At 40.8% G+C, this 25,573-nt stretch overlaps 2 protein-coding genes across 2 annotated transcripts; both read left to right on the forward strand.

Annotated features, from left to right (window-relative positions):
- Positions 1 to 3,955, forward strand: LOC137197554 (fibrillin-3-like). The gene is made up of 4 exons (XM_067611050.1): positions 1 to 1,954; positions 2,822 to 2,955; positions 3,452 to 3,619; positions 3,752 to 3,955. The coding sequence occupies exons 1-4, from the start codon at positions 1 to 3 to the stop codon at positions 3,953 to 3,955; spliced, it is 2,460 nt and encodes an 819-aa protein (XP_067467151.1).
- Positions 3,956 to 5,186: 1,231 nt separating this feature from the next.
- Positions 5,187 to 20,226, forward strand: si:ch73-105b23.6 (mucin-like protein). Its single transcript, XM_067611051.1, has 17 exons — positions 5,187 to 5,997; positions 6,342 to 6,491; positions 6,860 to 7,077; positions 8,352 to 8,427; positions 8,661 to 8,951; positions 10,240 to 10,476; positions 10,640 to 10,792; positions 11,235 to 11,413; positions 12,433 to 12,625; positions 12,747 to 12,866; positions 12,954 to 13,073; positions 14,706 to 14,726; positions 14,872 to 14,933; positions 15,094 to 15,286; positions 15,885 to 16,013; positions 16,312 to 16,447; positions 19,231 to 20,226. The coding sequence occupies exons 1-17, from the start codon at positions 5,475 to 5,477 to the stop codon at positions 19,370 to 19,372; spliced, it is 2,943 nt and encodes a 980-aa protein (XP_067467152.1). The 5' UTR covers positions 5,187 to 5,474; the 3' UTR covers positions 19,373 to 20,226.
- The last annotated feature ends 5,347 nt before the right edge of the window (positions 20,227 to 25,573 follow it).

The raw sequence follows: 25,573 nt of genomic DNA on the forward strand, positions 1-25,573 counted from the left end.
ATGCCTGGATCTTTCAACTGTACCTGCCCACCCGGCACGGAGGGCAATGGCTTTGACTGCCAGGATGTAAACGAGTGCGAGCAGAACTCCACCCTGCCACACAACTGCAGTGCCCAGGCTTTGTGCCGCAACACAAAAGGATCCTACATCTGCCTGTGCCAGGATGGATACCAGGGTGACGGCTTTGTTTGCAAGGATGTGGATGAATGTCAGCTGGCCACAGCCTGTAGCTTGAACATGACATGCAACAATACGCCTGGTTCCTACACCTGTTCGTGTATCCTGGACCAGGTGTATGACAAGGGCACATGTGTGAGTGAAGACACCTGCCTGAATGCTAGAGGCGTCTGCCACCCTCTTGCTGAGTGCCACCCATATCAGGGTTCCTTCTACTGCAAGTGCGAAGATGGTTATCAAGGCAGTGGCACTGAATGTTGGGATGTGGACGAATGTGACCAATCACAAGTTCAAACCTGCCCTGCCTTCTCCTACTGCTTCAACACTAATGGCTCCTACATTTGTGAGTGCTGGGAAGGTTTTCTAGACAATGGGACACATTGTCAGGACATGGATGAATGTATGACGGAGAACTTCACCTGCCCTGACAACAGCACCTGTACTAATGTAGAGGGGAGCTACAAATGTACCTGCGATCCAGGCTTCTCAGGCAAGGGCTCCCTGTGTTTGGATGTAGATGAGTGCTCCCTCAGCCTCATCCAGTGCCCAAATTCATCCAAATGCCTAAACACAGTGGGATCTTTCTTCTGTGAATGCTGGGAAGGTTACCAAGGCAACAATACTGGCTGTGAGGAAATCAATGAGTGCCTTGACAACTCTACCTGCCCTGAGCACAGCACATGCATCAACACCAATGGTAGCTACCTGTGTCTTTGTGACACTGGATTCTCCAGCATGGATGACTTGTGTGTGGACATCGACGAATGCAGTGACACTGAGCTTGGGGATCTTTGCACCAATGGGACATGTGTGAATGCTATCGGCTCTTATTACTGCGAATGCATCAAAGGATTCTGGAGTAATGGAACAAAGTGTGTTGATGTGGATGAATGCTCTGACTCCCTCAACTCTTCAGTGTGTCAGCCCCATTCTACATGCATCAACATCCCTGGGTCTTACCACTGCCCCTGTAATGAGGGGTTTGTTCTCAATGGCACGGAGTGTCAGGATGTGGATGAGTGTCATGACCCAGATGGTACCCCATGCCCTGAGCACTCGTTATGTAACAACACAGCGGGGTCTTTCTTCTGTCTGTGCTCTCCTGGGTACAAACCCATTAGTTTGGGCTGTGAGGATATCGACGAATGCAAAGACAACACCACCTGCCGCTTTGACCAGGTGTGCACCAACCTGCCTGGAGCGTACAACTGCTCTTGTCCACTGGGGTATCACGAGGAGAAACAGGCATGTGTTGACACCAATGAATGTGAGAATTCACCATGCCACCCCTTGGCACGATGCTGGAACACCCCTGGCTCCTTTTCATGCCACTGCCCTCTGGGCTTTGCTGGAAATGGCTCTTGGTGCAAAGATGTGGACGAGTGTGTCGCCCTGACCAAACCATGCCACCCTCTTGCTCACTGCTACAACTCCCCGGGGTCATTTGTATGTGTGTGTATGCCTGGCTTCATGAGTATTGGGCCACTGTGTGTAGATTTTGATGAGTGCCAACAGACTAATGGACAGTGTCACTCTGCTGCCACCTGCTCCAACCATGTAGGAGGTTTTAAATGCTCCTGTAGTCGTGGCTGGAATGCCACCAAAAACAACGGTCATGGAAAAGGAGGATGTGTGGACTTGGATGAGTGCTTGTCACACATAGCATGTCCAGGGCAAACATCCTGTACCAACCTGCCAGGGTCTTACACCTGTTCCTGTCCAAAAAACAGCACAGTGTGCAAAGGGATTACTCAGACGGGAGCGATAGCTCAGACGGGTTGGTTATGCCTTTACTAATCAGTTGCCATAATAATCACATACACTGATTTTTGTGTCTGCTAAATTAGAGGGTGTGTGTGTCATTGTATACGCTTAGTTTAGATTTATTAGTCCTAGTGCTTAATACCTTTGTTTCATTGTCAAAACTTTCTGCCATTCTTGTATTGCCAGAAACCTTGTAACCCCCCTTGGTTTTAAGTTATAAAGTCTGTGGGTAAAAAACACAAAAACTCACCAAAACTGTTCAAAAAAGGCAGCACTTAGCCAGTCCCATTTATCTAAAATCAAGTTTGAACAACTAACAAATAATTTCAACGCAATCCACATGGCCTATTCCTAAACTATGTTGTAAAATTGATGTCGCCTCTGCTGCTTCACTGACAAGCTAATGTCACTGTAAGACAGTTGCATTGTACAAAGTCAGCCAGCATTCTTACCTTTATCCACATTTTTCCATTTCCATTTTAGTGTTCAATCCAAAGTGCTTTGTCACATTACTGCTCAGGTGGATTAGTGTCATGATTATTGAGCACAGCTTGCTAGTTTTCTCAGTATTGTGTTAGCAAAGAGGATAGCAATAGCATAGCAAAGCATGCATCAGAGTGACACGCTGTGGATTTTGAATTTGAACACATAATTACACACCAAATGTATTTTTTTTGCCCCACATTCGAACAGTAGTTTGAATTTTGAAAAAAAAATTGGTGAGTGAGTGTAAGTGCCCTATCTGATACAGTGTTTAAACATTCACTTCACATGTTGGTAGCAAATGAATCAATTAGTTTGGTTGGTGACAATATAATGCTGCAATAATGAAGCTGTCTTGAGTTTTGACATTGATTAATTGTCTGTGCTTCTCCAATAGAGAGCAACCTGTATCCCTTTGGAGAAGAGGTTGGTGATAAAGGAGTAAAGGTGGACACAGAAGATGGAAACTCCCCATACATCACACCGCCAATGGGTTTCCCCTTTATGGGGAAACTGTATGACAGGGTTTATGTGAGTTTCTAAGTGCATTTATCTACTAAACAATCCTCTGAAATTTTTAATTAATGGACACTATTAAGAAATGTTTGCATCTGGATCCAAAAATCATATCTCACAATATTGGGAAATCCTTAAACAAAAATCCTGGATCTTCACCAAAAATGAAACTGATCTCTGATCTCCTGATCTAACTTTTAATGTTAGATCTTAAATATTTTTAAACAGGACTGAAAACGTGACCTCCTTGGCAGAGGTAACAGTAATGCACAAAGTAGAATATGACAGAATACAGTATAACTTTCATGAGTGTGGTATAAATAAACATACTGTACATGGCTTACTACAATCTACGATGTGTAAAAGGCAGCACAGCATTAGCCAGAGAATAAATGACAAAATGAAATTACAATTAAATATAGGTTAGTTAAGATTTTATGACAGAAAATACCAAAGTCAACCTCTTTAGTTACATCTCTTGTGAATTTGTGTCTCTCTTTTTTGTTCTCAGTTCTCTGATGATGGCCTTGTCCAGTTTCAATCTGCTGCTGAGAATGAGCAGTACCTGCTTCCAGCTCCTTTATCCAGTGGGTTCCCCAACAACATGAATGTGACTCTGTTGGCAGTTTTCTGGGATGATGCTGACCTCACCCAGGGGGACGGACGGTTGCTCTATCAGGTTAGATGTCATGAAGGGTCAAGGGTCAGGCTGGGGTTGAAATGAGACGAGGGTTTGTTATATCTAATTATGTATTGGCTTGCTGCTGCAACTTGTGTTGTATCTTCTTTCTTTTCTTTTTTCTTTTTCAAGGAATACCATAAGCTGGATATGTCAGATGTTTACTCCCAGATAGTTTTTAATCGTACAGCAGATGAAGTGACAAAATTTGAGGAGCGGATAGGCAAGCCTGCTTTTACCCCTGCCTGGATCCTCAAGATCACCTGGGACCATGTGATGCCAGTCTCTTACCAGAAAATCAATTTCTCAGAGGTAAAGAGATTTTTTGAATCATGAAAACACTCCTATGTAGAGACTGAAAAACACTGAGAATGTATCTTATTTTTCTGGTCTGATTTCTCTTTTAAAATTTCTGATGCAAAGTTGCAAACAAAATTAGTTCCAGGCTACTTCCCTAAATAAAACATTCTTCATCAATAACGTTTCTTGTAAAGTAATGCTTCATGGGCATGATTCTCGCACTGGTCTGCTTGATGCAGTGGTTTTTACTATAGCTTTAAGTTTAGGTTTTATTTCCTGGAAATGACTAGTCTTTTTTTCTGCATTATCAATCCTTAAAAACCACGAAACATTTTTAAAATAAGTTTTTTGTCTTTTTTTCAACAATGTTATGTAAGTTATTTACATACTTGTAACTTAGTAAATATGCATGTCCTGCATGGCATAATTCACATTCTCAGTTTCTACACACCACCGGGGAGTGTTTCTGTTTGTTTGCAGGTTTGTCCTACTTTAAATGCTATTGTTATGTGCAATGTGAGCCCTTTAACCATCAGCTCAAAGAAAGCAGGGCCCATATTTATCAAACTTCTAAGAATTACACTTGACAATGCTCTTAAGACCCAAGTTGGGGTAAAATATTCTTCACTCTTGGAATGTGAAGAATAAGACACAATTATCAAGCAACTGAGCAACAGTGTGGAAGTGACCTTTAAGAGCAACTTGAAGTGATCACATGATTAATCACATGTATACTCAATACAGGAACAGGAAATCAGAGACAAAGATTTATCCTACATACAGTACGCCATATTGTTGATTCTTTGAAAAAAATCTGCAAAGACATGTCATTTTAATTTAAAGGTTATTTGTGTGAAATCCTAAATATCTGCAGTCACAACTAATATGTGAAATGAACAACAATGTATTTATAATACATGAAGGTATAAATAGGGATGAAATATTAGGAAATTGGCTAAAATGGAAACAAAAAGATGATCAATGATTTATTGTACAGTCCCTCAAAAACATGTCTCACAAGGTGTATGCTGAACTTTGTCTCTGTACTGCAATTTTCTAACATCTACTCTTAACCAATTTATTCTTTAAGTTTTCATTGATTTTGTTTTTCATTATTATTCTTAAGTTTGTGAGTAGAGTAAAAATGAAGGATTTTTACCTTTATCTTTCACTTAAATGTAAAATTTCATTTTTAACCATTTTATAAATACAGGCCTAGATATTCAGCCATAATCCCTGCAACACTCATGCTATTTTTTTTTTTACTTTGGTGCCACCTTGAGGCCATTTTACTAAAAGTGTCTTGTCCTGTTGTTCCTGTACTGTGGGAATTGTGTTCCCATTTAGTGTTAGTCAGTGATATACTGGGTTATATAATGTTGGTAAACAATAAGAAAACTGTAAAACATAATTGATCATTTATTAAATTAATTCAATTTAATTAAATTAATCAATTTCTTTTTTTATTCATTTTTGTTCATTTCAGACTAACACTTTCCAGTGTATCCTGACCACAGATGGAGCACGCTCCTTTGCCCTCCTGCGATACGGTGAGATGCTCTGGGGTCCTGGCCAGAGGCAATACCACGACGCTATCATCGGCTATACAGATGGAAAAAACTTCCACAAGGAGCCCACTGTTCCCCCAGGAAACCTATTCGGCCCTGGGGGTAGATACAGGCCCCAGGAGGTGAAAGGGACCTTGGGAAAGATAGGCCAGCTGGTATATAATTTAACAGGATCAACAGAGTCAGACATGGATCCCAAAATCATGTGCCAGGCATGGGCGATGAAGGAGCCTGATCCCACTGAGTGGACAAAGGGGCTGTCCTCATGTCCCTGTACCCGCACTCAGGCTCTGGAGGACCTGTCCATCTTGCAGGATACCACTGATCCAGGTTCAAGAGTGAAGATGCTGAGGAGTCAGCGCTGGGGTGGTGTTGAGGGGCACACCTTCCAGTCAACTCTTGCAAACAAACATGGTTCGGGGAAGAGGTGTGTGTACGAACCTGAGGGGCCTCTGCTGGCTGGGTACAATGAACGCTACTTCTACGGACACAGCACACAAAAGCATATCGGTAATACATGTGATTCTGTCTTCTTTGGTCAGCAATTCCCAACTCCTGATGGTCTGTAATATCTAACATATTTAAATTGTTCTTAGTCAGTAGGGGATGATCTTATCCAGGGTTTTTAAGACAGTATTGAATCAAAGTCAATACCTGCTCCAAAGGGGGTCTTGCAAAAGCCATGACGGCGCAAATCAAGTTGTAGTCAAGACAAGACTAAGTTTCTTTGTACCCTTGCACCCTTCAACACTGTAGCGATTAATGCATAGGAATTCAATCATTCCTACATACAAATTTCAGGAGTATTACCCATTAATTACTGAATTTTGTGTTTAATAAACTTTTCTCTCCAGATGAAGATCTCCTGCCATTTCAATGGTGTTGCATTGAGTCTCCTCTATGCCACCTTTACCTCAACAAGAGGCCCCTGGACCGTTGCCAGGGTTACAGCTGGGCCGGTCCTGGCGGCTGCACCCCAGCCAAGAAGGCGACACAGGGTTTAGGTGAGGGACTCTATCCAAGTAAACACAAGCAAGTTAAAACCAGCAAAAAAATAGACAAGCAGCAGAAATGTTTACATTGTTTAAGTTATACTTGTGTATACAACCAGTTGATGGTCAGCAGTCATATTAAAATAATCAAATGTAGGAACAATGTTGCCTCTAAGCTTTTCTTCAGTCTGAGAAGAATGACACTTAATTTTCTCTGATGTATGTTCAGACATATACCACAGCACACTTTGCACCTTTTAGGGTACAATGAACTTGTTTCTTCATCGCATCTTCCATCTTTTCAAGAAAATTTAGACTACCTTTAGACACAGCTGACTAAAGTATTATAGATTAAAATTCTGTCCATGTTTCCAATGCAGCAATGGTGTATGGAAGCCTCCATTTCATCACCTTCGATGGGACGGAGTACTCCTTCAAGGCCCTGGGGGAGTTTGTGATAGTGCGCCTATCCTCCAACACAGGCTCTAATATCTTCACCCTGCAAGGGCAGACTGAAAAGCTATACACAGACGCAAAGGGGATCATTGAGGTCCCAGTGGTGGTGCGTATGGCTGCGTTCCACCAGGGCATCGGCAAGGTCAGTGTGTGTGTGGGCGTGTATGTATCTTACAAAGAGAGAGAGACAGTTTATGTGTATTAAAGGAATAATTCATTTTTGTGAAATTCGAACCTCAAAGGTCAGTCTTTTAGAACATCTAAATCTAAATTTAACACATTATATCTCACATACACTTTTTCATCTCAAGTCTTATCATCACCATGAGGTTGCCAGGTTTGGTACCACTGAACCTGTTCAGAGACCCACCAAAACTTGTGCTCATGACTATATCTGGCGACCTGCACAAATGCTACACAGAAGTGTTGGACTCATGGGCCGTTGTTTGTCAAGAAATAGTTACAGCACATAGCTGTCCCTAAAACCATACATTTTGTTTTTACATTTCAGAATTTATGGATTAAAACAAGGACATACGATGTGTTTGGGCTCAAAGAGATACTGGCGTATGAACTTTGGAAAGAGCCAGGCTAGCTTTCCCCATGCTTCCAGTCTTTATACCAAGTTAATTACCTCCTACTTAAAGTGGTTATATCATTATGATAGTGGTTGATTGTATTGACAAACCCACAGACAATTATCACAAGACTCTTCAGTTACCTTCACAGAGCTTTTCAGTCCATCAGAGTTGCTTTTGGACAGCTATTTAGAGTTAAAAAAAGCTCTAAAAACTGCTGTATGCTACCTGCCCAGCACAAAATGGCAGACAAAGTTAACGACTAGCTGGTAAAAGTGGTGCAGCATTTCAAAGCTTAAGAGCCAGATATTTCCCCTAGGAGTTGGAGAACAAAACAGAGCTAACGCAAACGAGCAAACAAGACTACTAATGACTGCTAATATTGCTCCATATCTGCTGGATGTGTATATTGGAAACTGTCTAGAAGTTTACCATATCAATTTAACAGGTGATATTATGTCAAACGCTGTTTTCTCTGCTTGTTCCTGCTGCCCCCAAGTGGCTAAAAAATCAATTATAGCAGATTTCACTCTTGGAAAGAAAGCGAATGGGCGCATTTTGATTCCTTCAAGAAAGCAATACAGAGAGTATGAATATTTAAATGAACGTCTGTACTGTAATCCTCTCTTGGTCAGAGATATTGGGAGAGATATTCCTATCAATTTATAGGATTTGTTTTTACAAATACCTGTTACAGTTTAGATGATCACAGATCTCTACAGTATATGATAGTATATGATGTATATGATGCTCTGAAAAACCTAAGCTAGCTAAAAGAAACAGATAATATTTGAGAGTAATAATTTAACCCTCTCTAATATTTGCGTATTATTTCCAGATCGAATGGAGATGTGCCGAGAAAAGAGAAGGACTGCGGGTTTTTGTGGATGATGTTGAGGTTCCAGTCACTATTGGTAATTATAACTGACACACTATTATTGTTACATACTATTGTTTTTGTATGAAACACCACGATGGAGAAGCATGTGAAAGGCCCATTGTATGCAGTCAGGAGCAATGTACCTAGGGTAACATAACGGTTAAGAAAATGTTATAAATATATTATCAAATCCAACCCACCTAGACAAGTATGTATAATAGCTGTATACAAATACCTTCATCGTATGACAAATATGCTGTTTTTCAGGTGTCGTGCACATGGGGGAGAGGGACTTTGCTGTACGCTGTATGTCAGTGAATCGCTGTGCAGCGGTGTATGCCAGTGGTCTCCATGTGGTGGCGTGGCGAGTTGTAGGCCACAGTCAGCTGGCAGCCATGGTGGAGGTTCCTCAGACCTTCTACAACCGCACCGTGGGGCTAATGGGTCTCTGGACTTCTAACCGCTCTAATGATTTCCTCATGTCCGACGGCAGGCTCCTCCCCTCAACTGACCCCAACCCCCCTTCAGAGGAGAGTCTGCATTACTTTGGGCTGTCCTGTAAGTGGACAGCAGACAAATACACTTATACTATTTAATTGTGTTTGAAACAAAAACGACCACAATCAGTCCTCCTGATTCATAGCCAGGCTTACTGGCTGGTTTATGGAGTCATCTACCTTTGAATGCCGCTCTGTTGCATCAACTCTTAATACCTGGACCTCCACCATCCACTGTCACTGCAAGTGACACTGAGTTGCTTCCCCCAGATCGACCTGTAGCTGCCAGTCTGATGCAGTATTCAGTGGATTTGATAGGTTCATGAGCTAGAGTCTTCTCTTCAACACTGACAAGTAGCATCCTTCTATATGGGCTGCTTTTAAAGCTGTCCTAACCTTTTTTAATGTTATCAACAAGGGATCATGTGTAATGTGAAAGGCGTCAGTGGTACTGAAGGATCCACAGAGAATTCACCTGACTCTGCAGTTATCTGCTCTACAGAAGATTTTAGTGTCTTTCAGCAATTTGTTTTGGCTTTCAACCTTTCAACCTTACTGTTTTGATCTACTCTGACCCATTTCCAGCAACAACAGGTGGCTCTTTTCTGTCAGAAAGCTCTAAAAACCCATTTTATGCTACCTGCCCAGCACCAAACAGCTAACAGGCAAGTAAGCAACAAGCTTGTGAACATAGTAGAGTTGCAGCTAGAGAGTCATATCCCTCAGGAGTTAGTGAAAACCAAAATGGAGCTAAAAGAGGAATGCTGCACTTACATTGGCCATGTGGCCTGAAACACAACTCTAAATGATTGCTAATGTTGCTCTGTGTCTGCTAGATGTGTAAATATGCAACTGTTTGCTAACATGTTCACCATATCAACTTTATAGGATGATGATATGTCAGTGTTGTGTTTACAGGTCGTTGCACTGCCCTCAAGTGACAAAAAAATCAATTAGTGAAGGTTTGAGAATGTGCTTTGATGTTCATATTCATGTGATACATAAAATGAATACATGAGTTCAGATTGCCAAAGACCAGAATGGGAGATCTTTATGTTCAAAACATGACCTGCTGTGTTTTCAGTGTTCATGTCTGACACTATAGGAATTTTGGACTCCATGTCCTGTGAATTTTGTTGGCTAAATGCCAAAACAACAATTAGTAAGTCAGGTTTCTCGTAGAGTAAAATTATTGAAAATACTAGCCGAAAATAACAGTTCCAGGTTGGCTTCCCATTATTCTACAGCCCAATGTTGTATGATGGACATTATCTAGACAATTTATGGGGTGTTTTTCACAGCTACACTTGTCCCTATATCCATCTCTGTACCCATGTGTGTGTCTCTAGGGGCAGTTCCAGTACCAGAGAGCCTGTTGTTCTCTCAACCTCCACTGGTTCCACTGGAGCCTATCTCCTCTAAAGACCTGCTGGAAAGCATCAGTCCTGCTGCGGCGGAAGACCTGAGGAGAACCTGCAAAGGCAGCATGCAGTGTGTCCATGACACCCTAGCGTCCGGCAGCTCTGACCTGGGCCTGTCAACTCTGGATGCCAAAAAGCAATACCAAAATCTGGCTCTAATCTATGGTAAGTTGGCTACAGTATTTTGGGAAGATTATTCTGGATAGGAATAACTTTTTTCACTCCACATTCATATCACTACTCTTGCCTAAATCAAGGGTTAAATTAGTTACTGAGCGCTGTGTTTTTATCAGTGACCTGTACTAATTTGTTCTGTCTGTTGTGGCAGGCAACATGCCTCCCATAGTGACAGAGCCCACAGTGATCCATGGTAAGGTAAACTCTACTGTCAACATTCAGATTGTTGCCCAGGACCCTAATGGAGACCCTATCACCTATTCACTGCTCTACCCCAGACCTCCACGGGCTTCCATTGGCAGCGGTGAGACACTCACACATACATTTTCCCTCAAATCTCCATACCAAAAGACTCCATCCCCCCGCCCTCCATCATTGATACAGATGACGTTACTGTTGACATTTGTTAGTGGGATGGTGAGGCTGTTGCTGTAGCCAGCAGTGCAGTCTTTCAGCAGATGGGACATGAGTCAGCGGATGGGTCACACAGAGAGAGACACGCACAAGTGTACAGAAAGCCCAAAAGACTGAAGTATGAAGTAGTGTTGTTAATAATGTTATTTCTAAAATGAACATGTAGTTGTCACATGTTTCTTTTTTAGTAGGCCTCAGAAAGACAATGTATAGCCTTTCTGGTATCCCATAATGTTCCCCTGGTATTATTATGCACAATATATGAATGAATGAGTTCCTGTTGTGCAGACTTTACCTGGACTGTTAGACCATTTTTGTGCTCTCTGCTCCAGGTGACGGTTACCTGACATGGACGCCTCTCACTACTCAGCCTGTCCAGCTGACCATCAAGGTCAGTGATGAGCTCACCAGCTCCCTGTTCACCCCCATCCTGCGTGTTTGCAACTGCCTCAACGGAGGAACCTGCCAGTATGACAGCATCACTGAAAATCACCAGCAGGGAAAGTTCCAGGTAATTTTTCAGATTAGCTGATCCTCTCATTCACTGCAACAGTTCCATTATTATCACGTATTCATCACCTAACATGCAAAACTTCCATTTGAAAAATAGCTGTTTGTGCTGATGGGGATCCTGAATTGGAATAGGCAGGTATAGAGCAGACCCTTTTTGTGTTCAAGTGCCCCTCCACTCAAAAATGTGTTTTTCTTCTTGTTCCTACAGTTGGATGTTTGAGCTTCACTGTGCAGAATGATGTATGTGCAGAGTTTGACACTAGAAACCTGTTTTCACATTCATCTGCTGGGTTTCTCTGTGCTCTTCTTAAATCTGAGTTTAAGGCATGTATGAGCAGGATTTGTGACATCACAACTAGTTTGGATCCAATCATGGTCCAGTATTCAACTTAGACAAGTGTGATGTGGAAACTTGAAACTTCCAGTGCACAAACACTGAGAATAGACTTTACAATGATGTAGGAGACATCTTGTGTTTCTGGGTTTTTTTTTAATGAGGGACAAGGAGAAGATGTAATTTTAAGAATTAAACTTTTAAGGTAATTAAACAATTTTGTGGAAAAATCATATTAGACATAAATTATTTTTTAAAGAGGAGTATTTTTTTTAATGTCTTAAAACATGTCTGGATGACATCTTTAATTGTAATGATGCATATGTTTTGCATAATAATGATAAAAAACCCCAACAGCCCTTCTCTTCATTACATGCTATCATGGATTCTGGAGTAAATTCAAGAAGTACCAATGTATTATATTCATTACATGACAAAATAAATGTAAACATTTTTCATGCACTAAGCCCTCTTTGGAACAAGTTAGGAATGCTTTTCGAATGTGTCCTTGTTGGTGCATTCAGGGGCCTGTGGAGAGGTAGGAAAAATGTATTCTCCAATCTAACTATTTATGGAATGGTATGGAAAGAAGAAAGGCCAGTCACTGTAATAATTGGGTTCATATAGCATCTCTTTTGAATGTATCTGTCAGTATTTCTTTCTGTTAATTTTTATCCTCCCAGGTGGTGGGGTGCCTGTGCCCAAAGGGGTTCAGCGGCAAGTTCTGTGGGAGCACTGCAGACGTATGTCAAGGCAAGCCATGTTTCCGAGGGGTGCAGTGCCAGTCCGAGTCACTGCCCAGCCAGTTCACCTGTGGAGAATGCCCTGATAATACTGTCTCCAAGGGAAAACAGGGATACAAGTGCTTTGAGCATGGTCAGTAGCAAATGAATGATGATGATTGTCTTTGTGCAGTCACATTATCAGGTTCGGACAAAACGTTTGACCTCATATACCATAACTGACCTTGTTCTTGTTTCCCTGTGTACCATCTCAGACATGTGCATGCCTCCTTTCCCCTTCCCCTGCCACAAAGATGCGAACTGCTACAGCACGAAACAAAACTACACCTGCAAATGTAAGCCTGGATTTAGCGGAGATGGACGCAACTGCACAGGTACTGAACACCGGACACATCAGTATGAATAATCACACCTTTACTTACAATAATTGAACTGCACAGCTGTCTCTGTCTGTATTGTAGATATAGACGAGTGTGCGAACATCTCAACCTGTCCCAATGCCAAGTTTGAGTGTAAGAACAAGCCAGGCTCTGTCGACTGCTCCTGTAGATACCAGAACACCAAGGACACTGATGGATGTGGTATGTGCACAGTCATATATTTCCACTATCATTTAGCCAGCAGTGGACTTTTGTGTTAGTTAGGCCTACACTCACAGATCATACAGTAAATATGGGCCTAATTCTTTATCTGTATTTTGTTTGTTTTTCCCTTCCTCTTCTCTGTCTGCCTTTTCTTCCATCTTTGCTATTTTTTGGTTTGTTTACTTCTTTTGCTCACAGACAATAGCCTCACATACCTTATAAGCACACTCACACAAACAGCTAAAATATCCATATTTTTGCCTTTCTGATAGCTTTTTTAATGTAACATCTATCTCATTGATTCATTATTTGTTTTGTCACATCTATCTTTAATATATCACCTCTGTTTTATTGTGCTGCACTAATAAAATATTGTTGTGTCGCCTTATATAGTGTTGCTTAAGTGCACATGACTCACATGTCATGACTCTAGTCTATCTGCTATGAATTAAATTACTGTGTCTTTCTTTATAGTCCAATTCCTTCAAGCCCCTCAGAAAGTTGTACATCATTTCTTCATTATTTCAGTTTATTTTATTGACAGCCTCTACATAGCCATACTACTTCTGCACAGGGGTTTTCACTTATTTTTACTGATTAGACCTCCCTTCAGGATTTACACTGCATTCAAATTGTATGAGATGGAAGGTAGTGATGGAAAAAAATCGCCATGTTTATGACTTGTGTGTTTTCGCAACATTGGACACTCAAGATAGATACAACCATCTTGCAGAGTTGGTCGTGTGAGGGTTCAAAATATACTGCGCATAGTCAATATAGCCCTGTATTCATTCAGTTTAATTACAGTAAAGGTTTGCTCTTTACAGGAGACATCCATTTTACTTGGTTTTCAGGTACTTACTTTATTCTTGATGTGATGAGTATTTACTAGTCTGTAACTGGTAATTACAGGAACTTTCACATGAAATAATCGTGGCATTGGTGGGCATGTACAAACATTGCTTGATTGACATCTGCCACATATCTCCCAATAATTTAGTGTGCTACAGCTTACACTATTATGTTTATTGCATGGCTTTTAGTGACCTCACATAATTCCCAGCATCCCATTCTCCTGTAGTATCCAGAACTTGGTAGAGAGTGTAAACCTTGCATGTTTTTATCCAACAGACACACATACAAACACACACACACACAGCTCACACTGACTTCTCTTGTAAATGAAAGCAAAATTAGTTATTGAAATTATTAATCTAGTGTCACTTGTACTATCTACCTTCCTTAAAGTTCTTGTTAAATTTTGTAAAATCACCGATAGGTCTTGTGTGCATATCAGCAACACACACAAATAAAATATGATTGGAATTGCTCAGAGTACACCTCAATTAAACATGATACATGTAGAATAATGAAGCATAGTGAAATATCAACATAAATAATAATAACTAATATTCAACTCAAGAATCTTAGTTTGGTCCCTGACCTGAGCAGAGGTCTAATCAGCCAGAATAACTGAATTTATCAATGTGATTATCTTACCACTGATACACCAGATAATATGCAATGTAATGGAACTCTTGATGTAGTGCTACTTTGTGTAGGAGTGTATATGTCCAGTGCATCAGCTGTGTATATTAATGCAGTTCTGAATGATGTGTTTCTCTGCAGGTGACTCTGCCAATCCTCCAGGTAAAAGTTCCCATATGGTTCTTTCTATTGCTTCATTAGTATTATAATAGCTTGGCTCTGCCTCTGGTGTCACCATGGTGAAACATGCCCATATATGGTAACAAGAGGTCATCATACAGCTGTTGCTGCTGTTGTGTGTCTGCAGGGTGTAATGTGTTCAACGTCTCTGTTAGCTGGAAGAAGAACAGATATGATGGACTCAGACAGGTGTGTTGTTGTGTCTGTGTGTGTGTGGATGTCAGCGACATCAAATAAAATATTAATTAGTAACATGTTACAGTCATGATATTACTGTTCCAACCATTTTGTGCTAATTTAACACATTTCTATACTGATAAATGATCATTTCTTTCTCTGTCTTCCTCAGCTGGTGGAAATCCTGTCCCTGGGTTTCCAGAACAAATTCTACAACGCCAGTAAAAAGGAACTAGGACAGGGCTCCGTTCTGGGTCTGGATGAATATCGCATCAATGTGTCCAGTGACACACCCCACTGGTACATCAGAGACTACCTGGCCAGAGTTAGCAGGCACTATGACATCAGTACTGTAGAAGTTGACGGTAAACTCCCACTAATTTCATGTTTTGTTTTTTTCCTTTTTGAAGGCGTATTGTAATAATTGTTTTTAAGCTTAGCAAGTCTGGCAAACACTACCATTTCAAACTGAGCACATTATTAGGTACACATGTGCTATCTAATGCAATCCAATACAAGAGCTCTGCCATAAAATCTCTACTTTTACAAAGTGTATACGTTTTCAGTTTCTGTTGACATGTATGTTAATGGGGTGGACAAAATATTAGGGAACACTTTTCAATATAATGCACTCCAGTACACCACCACCACCTACTACGACAATACCTCAATAATAAACACAAAGTGGAATTATCACCTTTCTGACAATGTGAACAAAAACCGAAAATGCAGAAGTTTTGTAAAAATAGAATTAATGGCAGAGCTGTTGTATTAGATTGCACTACGGCGTTTCATTCATAAGAAACTGTGGAACTGTAATCTCACATACTACAGTGGTTCAAGTTTATCATAGTATTGTCATTTTAATGTATAAAATATACTGTAGCATTTTTAATGATGGCAAAGTGTTGGTAAGACTACTTCTCTCTCTCTCACTTGCTGTTGGACTGTCCACACCTACAGATCTGGATGAGTGTAAGGCCAAGGAGGCGGTGTGCATCCACCCTGCCCTCTGCACCAACACGTATGGAGGCTACAAGTGTGTTTGCAACAGCACAACCGATGTGGATAACACCCAGTCTTGCATAATAGGTGAGGATCTGTGCATACTTAACATCCATTTCACAGTTACAATAATGACACCACAGCTAATAAAATGTCAGAATCAGTAATAAGACTGAGTGCTAAAGCTATGAAATTCAATGTATTTCAGACATGCCTCTCAATAATGTTTTAGCCATTTTGAAGGTCATGATTTATCATTACATGGTGTTGCCATTACTGGTAAACATGTGTCATATTTCATTCTGTGAAGCAATATGTGACTTTTTGTTTGAGAGAATTTTATAAAACAGTTTGTCGTGACTTGATCTGACTCAACTCTTTGCAGATAGAGACAAAGTGCTCAACAAGGAGCTGGACCTTGTTCTGGGCCTGGTCCTGGGCATCGGCCTCCCCCTGCTCCTGCTGCTCCTCCTGGCTACGCTGGCCTGTTTCTGCTGCTGCAAGAAGACCGTGACTGGAGAGTGAGTAACACTAGAAACACACTGAGTAGAAATTACATAAGATGACTGACTGGAATGTGAGGATTGGGAGTTTGACATCTGTAAGTTTTTGAAGGCTGACGGCTGACGACATGTTACATGTCATCAAAGCTTCTTATAATGATCTTTGTGCTGATAAAGAATATATATAAAGCACTACTTCTCTCGAACCCAGTTGTAGGCTTGATAGGTGGTTCTGAAACAGTTGCAGCTATGATCATTTTGGGTTAGAATGGTGGTACAGTGGCCCAGTTTTGTACCGAAAACATCCACAGAAAATTCTCAAACCACTCCTGCAATATAATCCAATGTCAATGTCAATTTTTTTTCTAAATAAGGCTAAATACACAGCCTCCATCTGTGCCTAGCATGGTTATCTGTCTACATTTATTCATAACACAACTATGTTTTATTACGTGGGTCACTTCTATCTGATTGGCCGCATAAGCACTGTAAACTCCCAACACAACTATGGCAACTGAGTCCTCAGGGGAGTCCACTTCAAGGCTCCAAGACAGCCAGAAACTCTGAGCTTCTGGGCACTCTACAGAGAATAAGGGCTTTTAGTTTAGATATCAACATGACTTTTTCTTTTGGCCTCACCTTAATGTTTTTTTGTTTGACTCACTAGTGGTAAGGATAACAGGTTATTCACTTTTCATCCATCCAATAACCGTCTTCAGACATGTTTTCTGGTATGTAGTGAGCATTACAGCATCACTACAGTCTTTCTAAAACAATTATAGCCACACACCTACAAAACAATAACTGGACCATCATGCGGTATAAAAACCTGAATGAATAAATATTTAAAAAATGTTTTTAGGTGGGTCAGCAACTCCTTTGGGCAGGATGAGGCAGGGTTCATTGTAGGTCATGAAAAAATATATTGCTGCTGCAGAGAAGGACCAGGACACACACACACACATATGCACAGTTACACACTGTTTCAAGGTACAGTAGTCAAGTAGGTCTGCCCAGAAACAATCCTCTACATTAACTTGAAGGATTTAAGTCATGTTCTCTGTAACGCTGCTGCAGCACTGTCTTCTTTGTATTTAACTTCTCAGTTGGAGGACGGACTGCCCACTCTCTTACTATATTAAACAAAAACACTTCCTACTACCAGCTTTGGTCCGAGTTATGAAACTGCACTTGGGTAACACTGAGGAAGATTTGCAGATAGAATAGACAGAAAACCAAGGTAATTATAAGGATAAAACATCCACCTGTGGTAAATCAAGAAAGAGATATTTGCAGCATAATTCAGATTAGAGGTGCTTTGTTTCCTCACAGAAAAACGGTTCAAACAGCATCATCAAAACATTCAGTGTAATTTCTGAAATAAATATAAATCATCTAATGATATCAGATCACTGTAGGATTTTAATAAAAAATCTGAACGTGCCACATTACATGAAAATCCACTCTCAAGTACATCTCAGATGTAAATGTGTGTGTGGATGTGCATTACGGAGTATCTGTTCATGACTTTGTGCATCATAATGTGCATGTGTCCTTGGCCCCAGCGTGTGTGTGCAGATGTATGACATCTGGGCCAGGTGATAGTGGGCCATGGAGACACATAATCCCCCTGATGACTGGCCTGCTTTCTCTGCTATCAGTAAACTAGACCCTATGGATATAATGGACGCGGCTGGCGCCAGCATTGTGGGATTATGTTGTTAGATTAGAGTGAATGAGCAAAGCCAGGGAGAAGGTTATGCTATTGCCTTTCATTAAGACAGCGAGGTAGAGATATTTGGATTATATGGTATGATATAATGATACTTAAGTTCCCAGATAAATGCGATATGATGGAGCAGATATGGTTGGATTTAATTTTTCCAATGTTCCCTTTAAATTTTCCATTAAGTAACATTACACATGCAGGTATAATGTTTTCCTCACTGTTTTGCAGCATTATATTTGTAAAATTATACAAAATCAGTATTTTATGTAAGATCTAGTATCCTTGACTACAATTTGGACTATGCTTCAGAGAGTTTGAACACTGCTTTGTCACAAGATTAGCTCTAACCAAGGGCCAAACAAAGGTTTTATGAGGCTGAAGAGGTTAAATTATTGCAAAACCAACAGGCAAATTTGCAAAGAATCATCTGCAAGAATTCTTTATGTATATTTCCTTTTGGTCTTTTATTCACTGAATGGTTCATGATATACCAGGTTACACCTCATTATCAGAAAGGATATACATATTTGCACAGAGAACAACCATAATGATATACAATCCCAAAACATCTGAACTGCAGATCAGACAACAGTGAGTCTGGAGAGGAATTCGGGATGTGTGTTTCATGTTTTTAATCAGCTTTAGCCCCAGATTTCAGCATCTTTCAACACTCAGAATATCTAGGCTAGAGTTTGCATGAATATTTATGAGTCCCTGAGTATTCCACAACAACTGCTGCCCCTCCAAACATTTCCATAAATTGCTTGAAATAATTGTGTACTGTATGTGGAATTATCGACAATGCTAATCAGAACAAGGGACTCACTGTGAAAGGTACAAAATGTAAAAGAAATTAGACTTTTGACTGGATAACTTACAGTTTTACAGAACAGCATGACCCACATTGTGAAAATTAAAGACGTTAGCTCCTCACATGCTGTGCAAAGACTGCAAGACCGACTACAGACATTACTTATCTCTCTAAATGTTTTCCACTTTACATCATCTCTGTGTTCTGCTTGATTTGTTTGTTTACTTCTGCATTCTGATTGGTTCGTGTGTTTTCTTCCAGCCTGCCACACTCGTTGCCAGACTACATACAGGAGCAGTACAACCCTCCGCCCTTCAACTACGCCGACCCTGCTCTGCACTACATGACCCACTGCAGCCCGCGGATCATAGACAACATCACACCTCGGCAACGCCTCAGATAGCACATAGTAAAACCACACACATGTGCAAATCACTGACACACACTTTGAGACACAGAAAAAACAATAGCATGCACACTCGCACGCAGAAATGTAAATACAAACACAGTGCAAGCACTTTTATGTTACGCTGTATATGTTTTATAATGACAAGATAAATGACTTATTTATATTGTAACAAACAAGTAATTAAACCTGAGTGACTTTAAAGTCAATTATTTCCAGTCCTCTCCGCTGAGCGATGGACCTGCCAAGTTTGAGCTAGAAGTTTTTTTGCCTGGACAACAGTTTACAGTGGGAGTCTGACCCAGCAGAACTCGACAATGTCTTGGCTGGAGATGTTGATGAAAAGTAAACCACTGCAGTGGTCTTCAGTTTCCAGCTGACCCTAGGCCAACAGCCTCCTTGATAGCAGCATTAGCATTTGCCAGAATACCTGGCGTCAGGCTCCTGCCTTCTGCTCAGTTAGTCAGTATGAAGTTTGTTATGGTTCTAATCCATAATGTAATGCACCCATGTTTGGAAAATCAGTATCACTCATAATCACCACAGCATAGTTGATTCAATTTTTATTGTTATTATTTTGCATACACAGGACTTTACCTACAATCCATAAAATATACAATACTGTCACTTTTTTCAAAAAGCATTTATCTCATTTTGGAATCACACTCTTAAGTTATTGTTCATTGGTGGATTGTTTCCCGGTTTATTTAACACAGTAGAGAAATTCAGTGTTTCAACTGATAGCTGTCTTCTCTAAAGCTGGACTGTCACTACATGTAAAACAATGTGTAAATATGATGTAAATCAATAAAAAAAAATGTAATTTTATCAACCTTGTGCAGCAGTGATTCTATTCCAAGAAAAAAGGAACTTTCTTCTTGTAATACAGATCAAGCTGAAGCTACTGATACTTGACACTTTGTGTAAGGACTCGATATGTTTAAAAATGAACATGCCACAATACTTCTTGTTAGAGTGGAAAAGCCTCTTACATTCTGAATCAAGGACACCACTCTGACTACTATAATAATAATAATAATAATAATAATAATGATGACTTAGTTGTAATCCATTACATCTAAGTCCTGTTTTCAAAATACAGTTTTAAAAGTAAAAGTACTCATAATGCTTTATATTCATAGATAGTTATTATTATTATGGAATTTAATCTTGTACTTGCTCACTTTATTGGATTACTAAAAAGGGAAGGAGGACAACTGCCCTGAGTCTTTAATCAGTGGTGGAAGAAGTATTCAAATATTTTACATCACAATATAAAAATACTCCATTACAAGTGAAAGTCCTACATTCAAAATCGTACTTAAATAAATGTAAAAGTATTATCAGCAAAATGTACTTAAAGTACCAAAAGTAAAAATACTCATAATGCAGCACTATAGCCCCTGTGATTGTTATATTATTATATATTATATTATTGGTTTATTATTATTGATGCATTACTGTGTATGTGTGTGTGGACATGAAGCTACAATTAACTGATTCATACTGTTAGGTAGTTTAATCAATAACAATACATCATATTTTATTAACAGAGTAACTAGTAACTACAGCTGTCAGATAAAGTGGAGTAGTAGTGTATAAAGCAGAATATTTCCATCTGAAATGTAGTGGAGTGGAAGTATAAAGTAGCACATAAATTGAAATACAAGTGCCTCAAAATTGTACTTATGTACAGCACTTGAGTACATGTATTTTCACTTACAATAATGCATCATATCTTCTCATATGTTCTGAATGTAAAATCTTGATCTGAAAGGTAATTGGTAATTATAGTTGTCAAAAAAAATGTAGTGGAGTAACAATACTCTCCTAGTAGTAATAGTGAGGAAGAAGTAGAAAGTAGCATCAAATGTAAAACTCAAGTAAAGTACAATTATTTCAAAAAGAACAGTACTTGAGTAAATGTACTTAGTTACTTTGCACCACTGCATCTGATTAGTACTCCTTTTACAACATTGTAGTCGTGTTTTGCCAGCAACCTGCACTTTCTCCTCCAGCCACCAGGTGTCACAGCTGAGTCTTCCAAACAAGGCTGATCAATCACATTTGTTTATGAGCAGGGTTTAAATAGAAACGCAGCACACTCACAGCCACACACACACACAGACGACAAGACACCTGCTCTGCAGCCTTCATCTGGAAGTGGCCTCAGCATGCGGTGGAGCCCGCTGCCCCCTGCAGAATGAGATCATCTGAGAGCGAGGCAGCCCTGCGGGTCTCCGCCACTGCAGAGTCAGACCTGGCCTATGCTACAGCCAGGGTCAAGGACAGGGCGCTGCTAAACACTCTGTCCCTGTCACCTCCTTATTTGCGGTTAAGCACTAAAGTACACACTCATGCACACAACTACTCCTGAACAACCTCTGCGGTGCTTCTCGATTTCCCCTGGTTTCAGTTTCTTCAGGATTGATTGAGAGAGTAAACTGAGATCACTTCACATACACTAGAATTCTTAAAGGAAACTTATGGAAAGAATAAAACTCCATAGCAAGAGGAACTCCTGACACCTGTGATAGACACAGCTAACAGGGAAAAGCAGATACTGAGGATGAAATCACCTTGGCGAGAGAGCTTTGTAGTGCCACACTTCTGGAAGGTTCCAAGTAGCACTGTTTCATGTGCTGCTGAAGGCTGCAGTGTTTGAACTCCAGCTCCACACTGACTGCAGCAGACAACCTGGAGGCAAGCCAGTGATGGAAAGAGGGAGGCAGGGAGAGGGACAGAGTTAGATAGAGTCAGAGAAAGAAAGAAAGAGAGAGAGAGAAAGAGAGATGGAGAGAGAGGACACGAGGGGAAATGAAAAGTGGGAGAGCGAAGATCAACCGCAGGGATTCTATTTGACAGCCAGTAAATGGTTTTGCCCCTCAGATCCCCTCAAATAAAACAACTGACATGTGCAGGTTTAGAGACGGTTGATGATCCAGTGCCAGGCCCAACAAACACAACACGTTAAAGGGATAAAACAAAATAACAACTAAGTGCATACTTAACATTATATCCATTTCATCACTACATGTTTGAAATAAGCAGGGGATAGCAGGCTCGACCAAATCCTCTTATCTGATTTGAGGCCATTAATCATTTCTGCATCATGATGTAATTTTGGAAAACAAGTCATTTCTCAGTAACAGGTAGGCCAGCAAGGCGATGGGATTGGCTCATGTACGGCTCGCCTGTTGTTGGACCTTATACAGCTAATAACCTTATCGCATGGTTGTAAAATCATCCACCATCAACTTTGTCCATTGACTGGGCCAGACCTTTAGCCAGCTAATGCTGGTAAACATTACTAATACTCTTCAGAAATAGGACAGATCGAAATTGCCTTTACATCATAAAAAATACATGTGCAAATGAACACACCTCCTCCACGTCATATTTACCATCAGTGTGCACACACACACAGATGCATTTGCATACAGGCATGTAGACTAATCTCACATATACACACGTGTGCGGATGTTCAAACACACTCTGGAGAGCAAACAGATGTAGGCCTGCATGTGCAGAGACATACACACTCACAATGTAAAGGTCTTTTCACTGATAGTAGCTTCACATGCATGACACACAAACAACTACCATTCTCTCCCATGAAAGGTGATCCGCTCCCTTGGCATTGAACCAGCAGGTGCATTACAAAGCCTCATTCATTAATAATGGCGGCTGCGTCTTTCAGTTACACAGGTAAACATCTTCTCATATTTGTCACCAAGACTTTATCTCTCTAAGTCCTCACATGCCACTTAGGTACACAAATTAGCCGTCTCATCAAGCTTTTGCGTGGAAGCTGCTTTATTTTAGAACATGATTGCGCAATATCACTACCCTGCACTGTACCACTGCATGTCTCACGTGCTGTGTGCCAGCCCGGCCCGCCCCCATTGCCAAAAATTGAACTGACCCACATGGTAGCTTTTTCTGCGGAGGGAACAATGCTAACTGCTATCAGCGGGAGTGATGTTACAGGCCATCGGGAGGTGACATTAATGAAGATGGAGGGATGACTTCAGCCTTGCCTCTGCTGAACTGAAGTGACCTTTGACCCCCCCTGCGGTGTGGAAATGAACGCTGCCGTTTTATATAAATGCTCCGGGTTGGGCTGTGCCTGATAAGGGCTCATTACATGAGGAAGTTACATATTCACAGAGCTGATAAGAGGAGAGGGAAACATAAAAGGAATATCTTTTTTGGAGTGCACACACACTGATTAACCTGGGTAACCATTCATAATGCAAAAACAACACTGTAACACATATTATATTGTCCTTCATGTTGTGAGCAAGTCCTCCTTGGCTTACATCGTGGAGATTGGTTTCAGGTTTTATAGACCATTAAGTCATGTCTCCTGTGTTCCAATATGCCCTTTCCATATTAACCCCCAACCAAGTCACCTTTGACCTGCAGCTGGTCCTCTGAGACCTGGGGATCATTGAAGGGCATCTCATCAACCAACCAAACTGCTGATTCTGCATATTGGATGAAGTGCGGCTATAGAGATTGGGCAGAGGACAAAGTAGAGTGCTTTTCTGATTCTGAAATATTTATGACCCTACAGTAAACCATTGTCTCCCAACAATTGTATTATTGGGGCAATTCACCACAGATGTTGCATAATAACATCTCAAAAACGTGAACGCCAGGGGACATACAGTTAAGTTTTCATGGCCACTTATACATATTAGTCTCCAAGTGTTTTCAGTGAGGCGTGAGGTGAATTCATACACTGCTACATACTGTCATTTACACATGCTCCAGCTTATCTGGTTCTTGTGACAGATTTAGGCCTTTGTGCCGTCACCTTTGGAATTACATAATCTGCAGAGTGTCATAACCCCCCGTAGCAGAAAAACAGATTTAAATGAAAAGAATCCAATGTGCTCCAGATTAGCAAGGTTGGAAAAAACCTAGCGGATTCTGAGGCTGTTCAGCTGATCACATGCCACAGGCAGCATCACCTCTGCAAACAGTGCAGATGGATGTGGGAACCACTTTGGATCCTCATGTCTTGCATGTGTGAGATGTTCAGCTTTTCACAATCCCAGCTCTCTACATACAGTGTGACATCTGTATCTAATAATACGAGAGGCAGTAGAATTGGGAGTTAGAGCGGCTGTTTTGGGACATACTGTAGAGATTCTAGTGCATTCTCTGTGTGGTTCCTCAAATCCTTCTTCTCGCACATCTCTGTCTACCTTCCTCCACCTCCTCCACAGCATCTCCCATGGGACCAGGCCAGAGACAGGTGGTCACTGGGAGACAGGAGAGCAGCCAGGCATAAGCAATCAGGCTATCAGATACTCCATCCACACCAGCAGCATAATTAGACCTGAGAACCCACAGTCATCTGACAGCAATGCCTGCGACAGACCCAGTCACATATCACACATCTAAATGCGCATGCATGCAGACACTACACAGATGCACAAACTATTATCTATTACAAACTATTAAACCCAAAACACCTCAGCCCTGACACTGCATCTCATTATGCATAAGATGCAGCAGACAGGAGGAACTTTACTTAAGAGCCACACTGAACTACATCACAGTCTGTTGTAACCTTGTAAACCTTGTAAACAACAATCTGAAAACAGCATGGGTATCAATATGCAACTGAAAATACAAGTAATGTAATCAGAAATGAGCCAAGTGCAGCAACAGGAAATAAGAGAAGCTCATGGAAGTACAAATTGGGTCAGTAAAGCCCTAGTTACAAATGATAAACTATGTTCCTGGTAGCTAATTACTTATCAAAACTGTCTTATTGGGTCTCCCTAAAGATGATGCCCATATGTATACACACTATGCAACAAGCTTGTCTGCCATGCCTGTGGCACTGACTGGGATGTCTATGGATAAGATGCAGCGGCAGCGCAGACCATGGGAGTGACGCATTGCAGGTACAAACACACCAATCAGAGCGCGCGATTTCTTTCAGCTACGTCTTGTGCCCCATCACAGAGTAGCAGAAAGTATTCATACGCCGTTATGTAGACTGCCAGCGGTACGCAATATCATTCCAAATATCGACGTTAAAACTTTCACAAACGTCATACATGGGTGTTACAATTGTTTCTTGATTTTACTGTGTAAATAATGATTTCTACAAATATGATTTTAATTAATTTAGTAACTGAGGAAAAGGGGGAAGTTGGCGGAGTGATATTGAAAAGA

This window comes from Thunnus thynnus, chromosome 14 (genome assembly GCF_963924715.1).
Source record: "Thunnus thynnus chromosome 14, fThuThy2.1, whole genome shotgun sequence".
Taxonomy (NCBI): Eukaryota; Metazoa; Chordata; class Actinopteri; order Scombriformes; family Scombridae; genus Thunnus; species Thunnus thynnus.

Excerpts from the sequence above, each read along its gene's own strand:
- LOC137197554 (XM_067611050.1), top strand. The coding sequence starts at position 1 with ATGCCTGGATCTTTCAACTGTACCTGCCCACCCGGCACGGAGGGCAAT. Across the intron at positions 1,955-2,821 it reads GGGAGCGATAGCTCAGACGG|AGAGCAACCTGTATCCCTTT; the intron begins GTTGGTTATGCC and ends CTTCTCCAATAG. Across the intron at positions 2,956-3,451 it reads AACTGTATGACAGGGTTTAT|TTCTCTGATGATGGCCTTGT; the intron begins GTGAGTTTCTAA and ends TTTTGTTCTCAG.
- si:ch73-105b23.6 (XM_067611051.1), top strand. The coding sequence starts at position 5,475 with ATGCTCTGGGGTCCTGGCCAGAGGCAATACCACGACGCTATCATCGGC. Across the intron at positions 8,952-10,239 it reads GCATTACTTTGGGCTGTCCT|GGGCAGTTCCAGTACCAGAG; the intron begins GTAAGTGGACAG and ends GTGTGTCTCTAG. Across the intron at positions 16,448-19,230 it reads AAGAAGACCGTGACTGGAGA|CCTGCCACACTCGTTGCCAG; the intron begins GTGAGTAACACT and ends GTTTTCTTCCAG.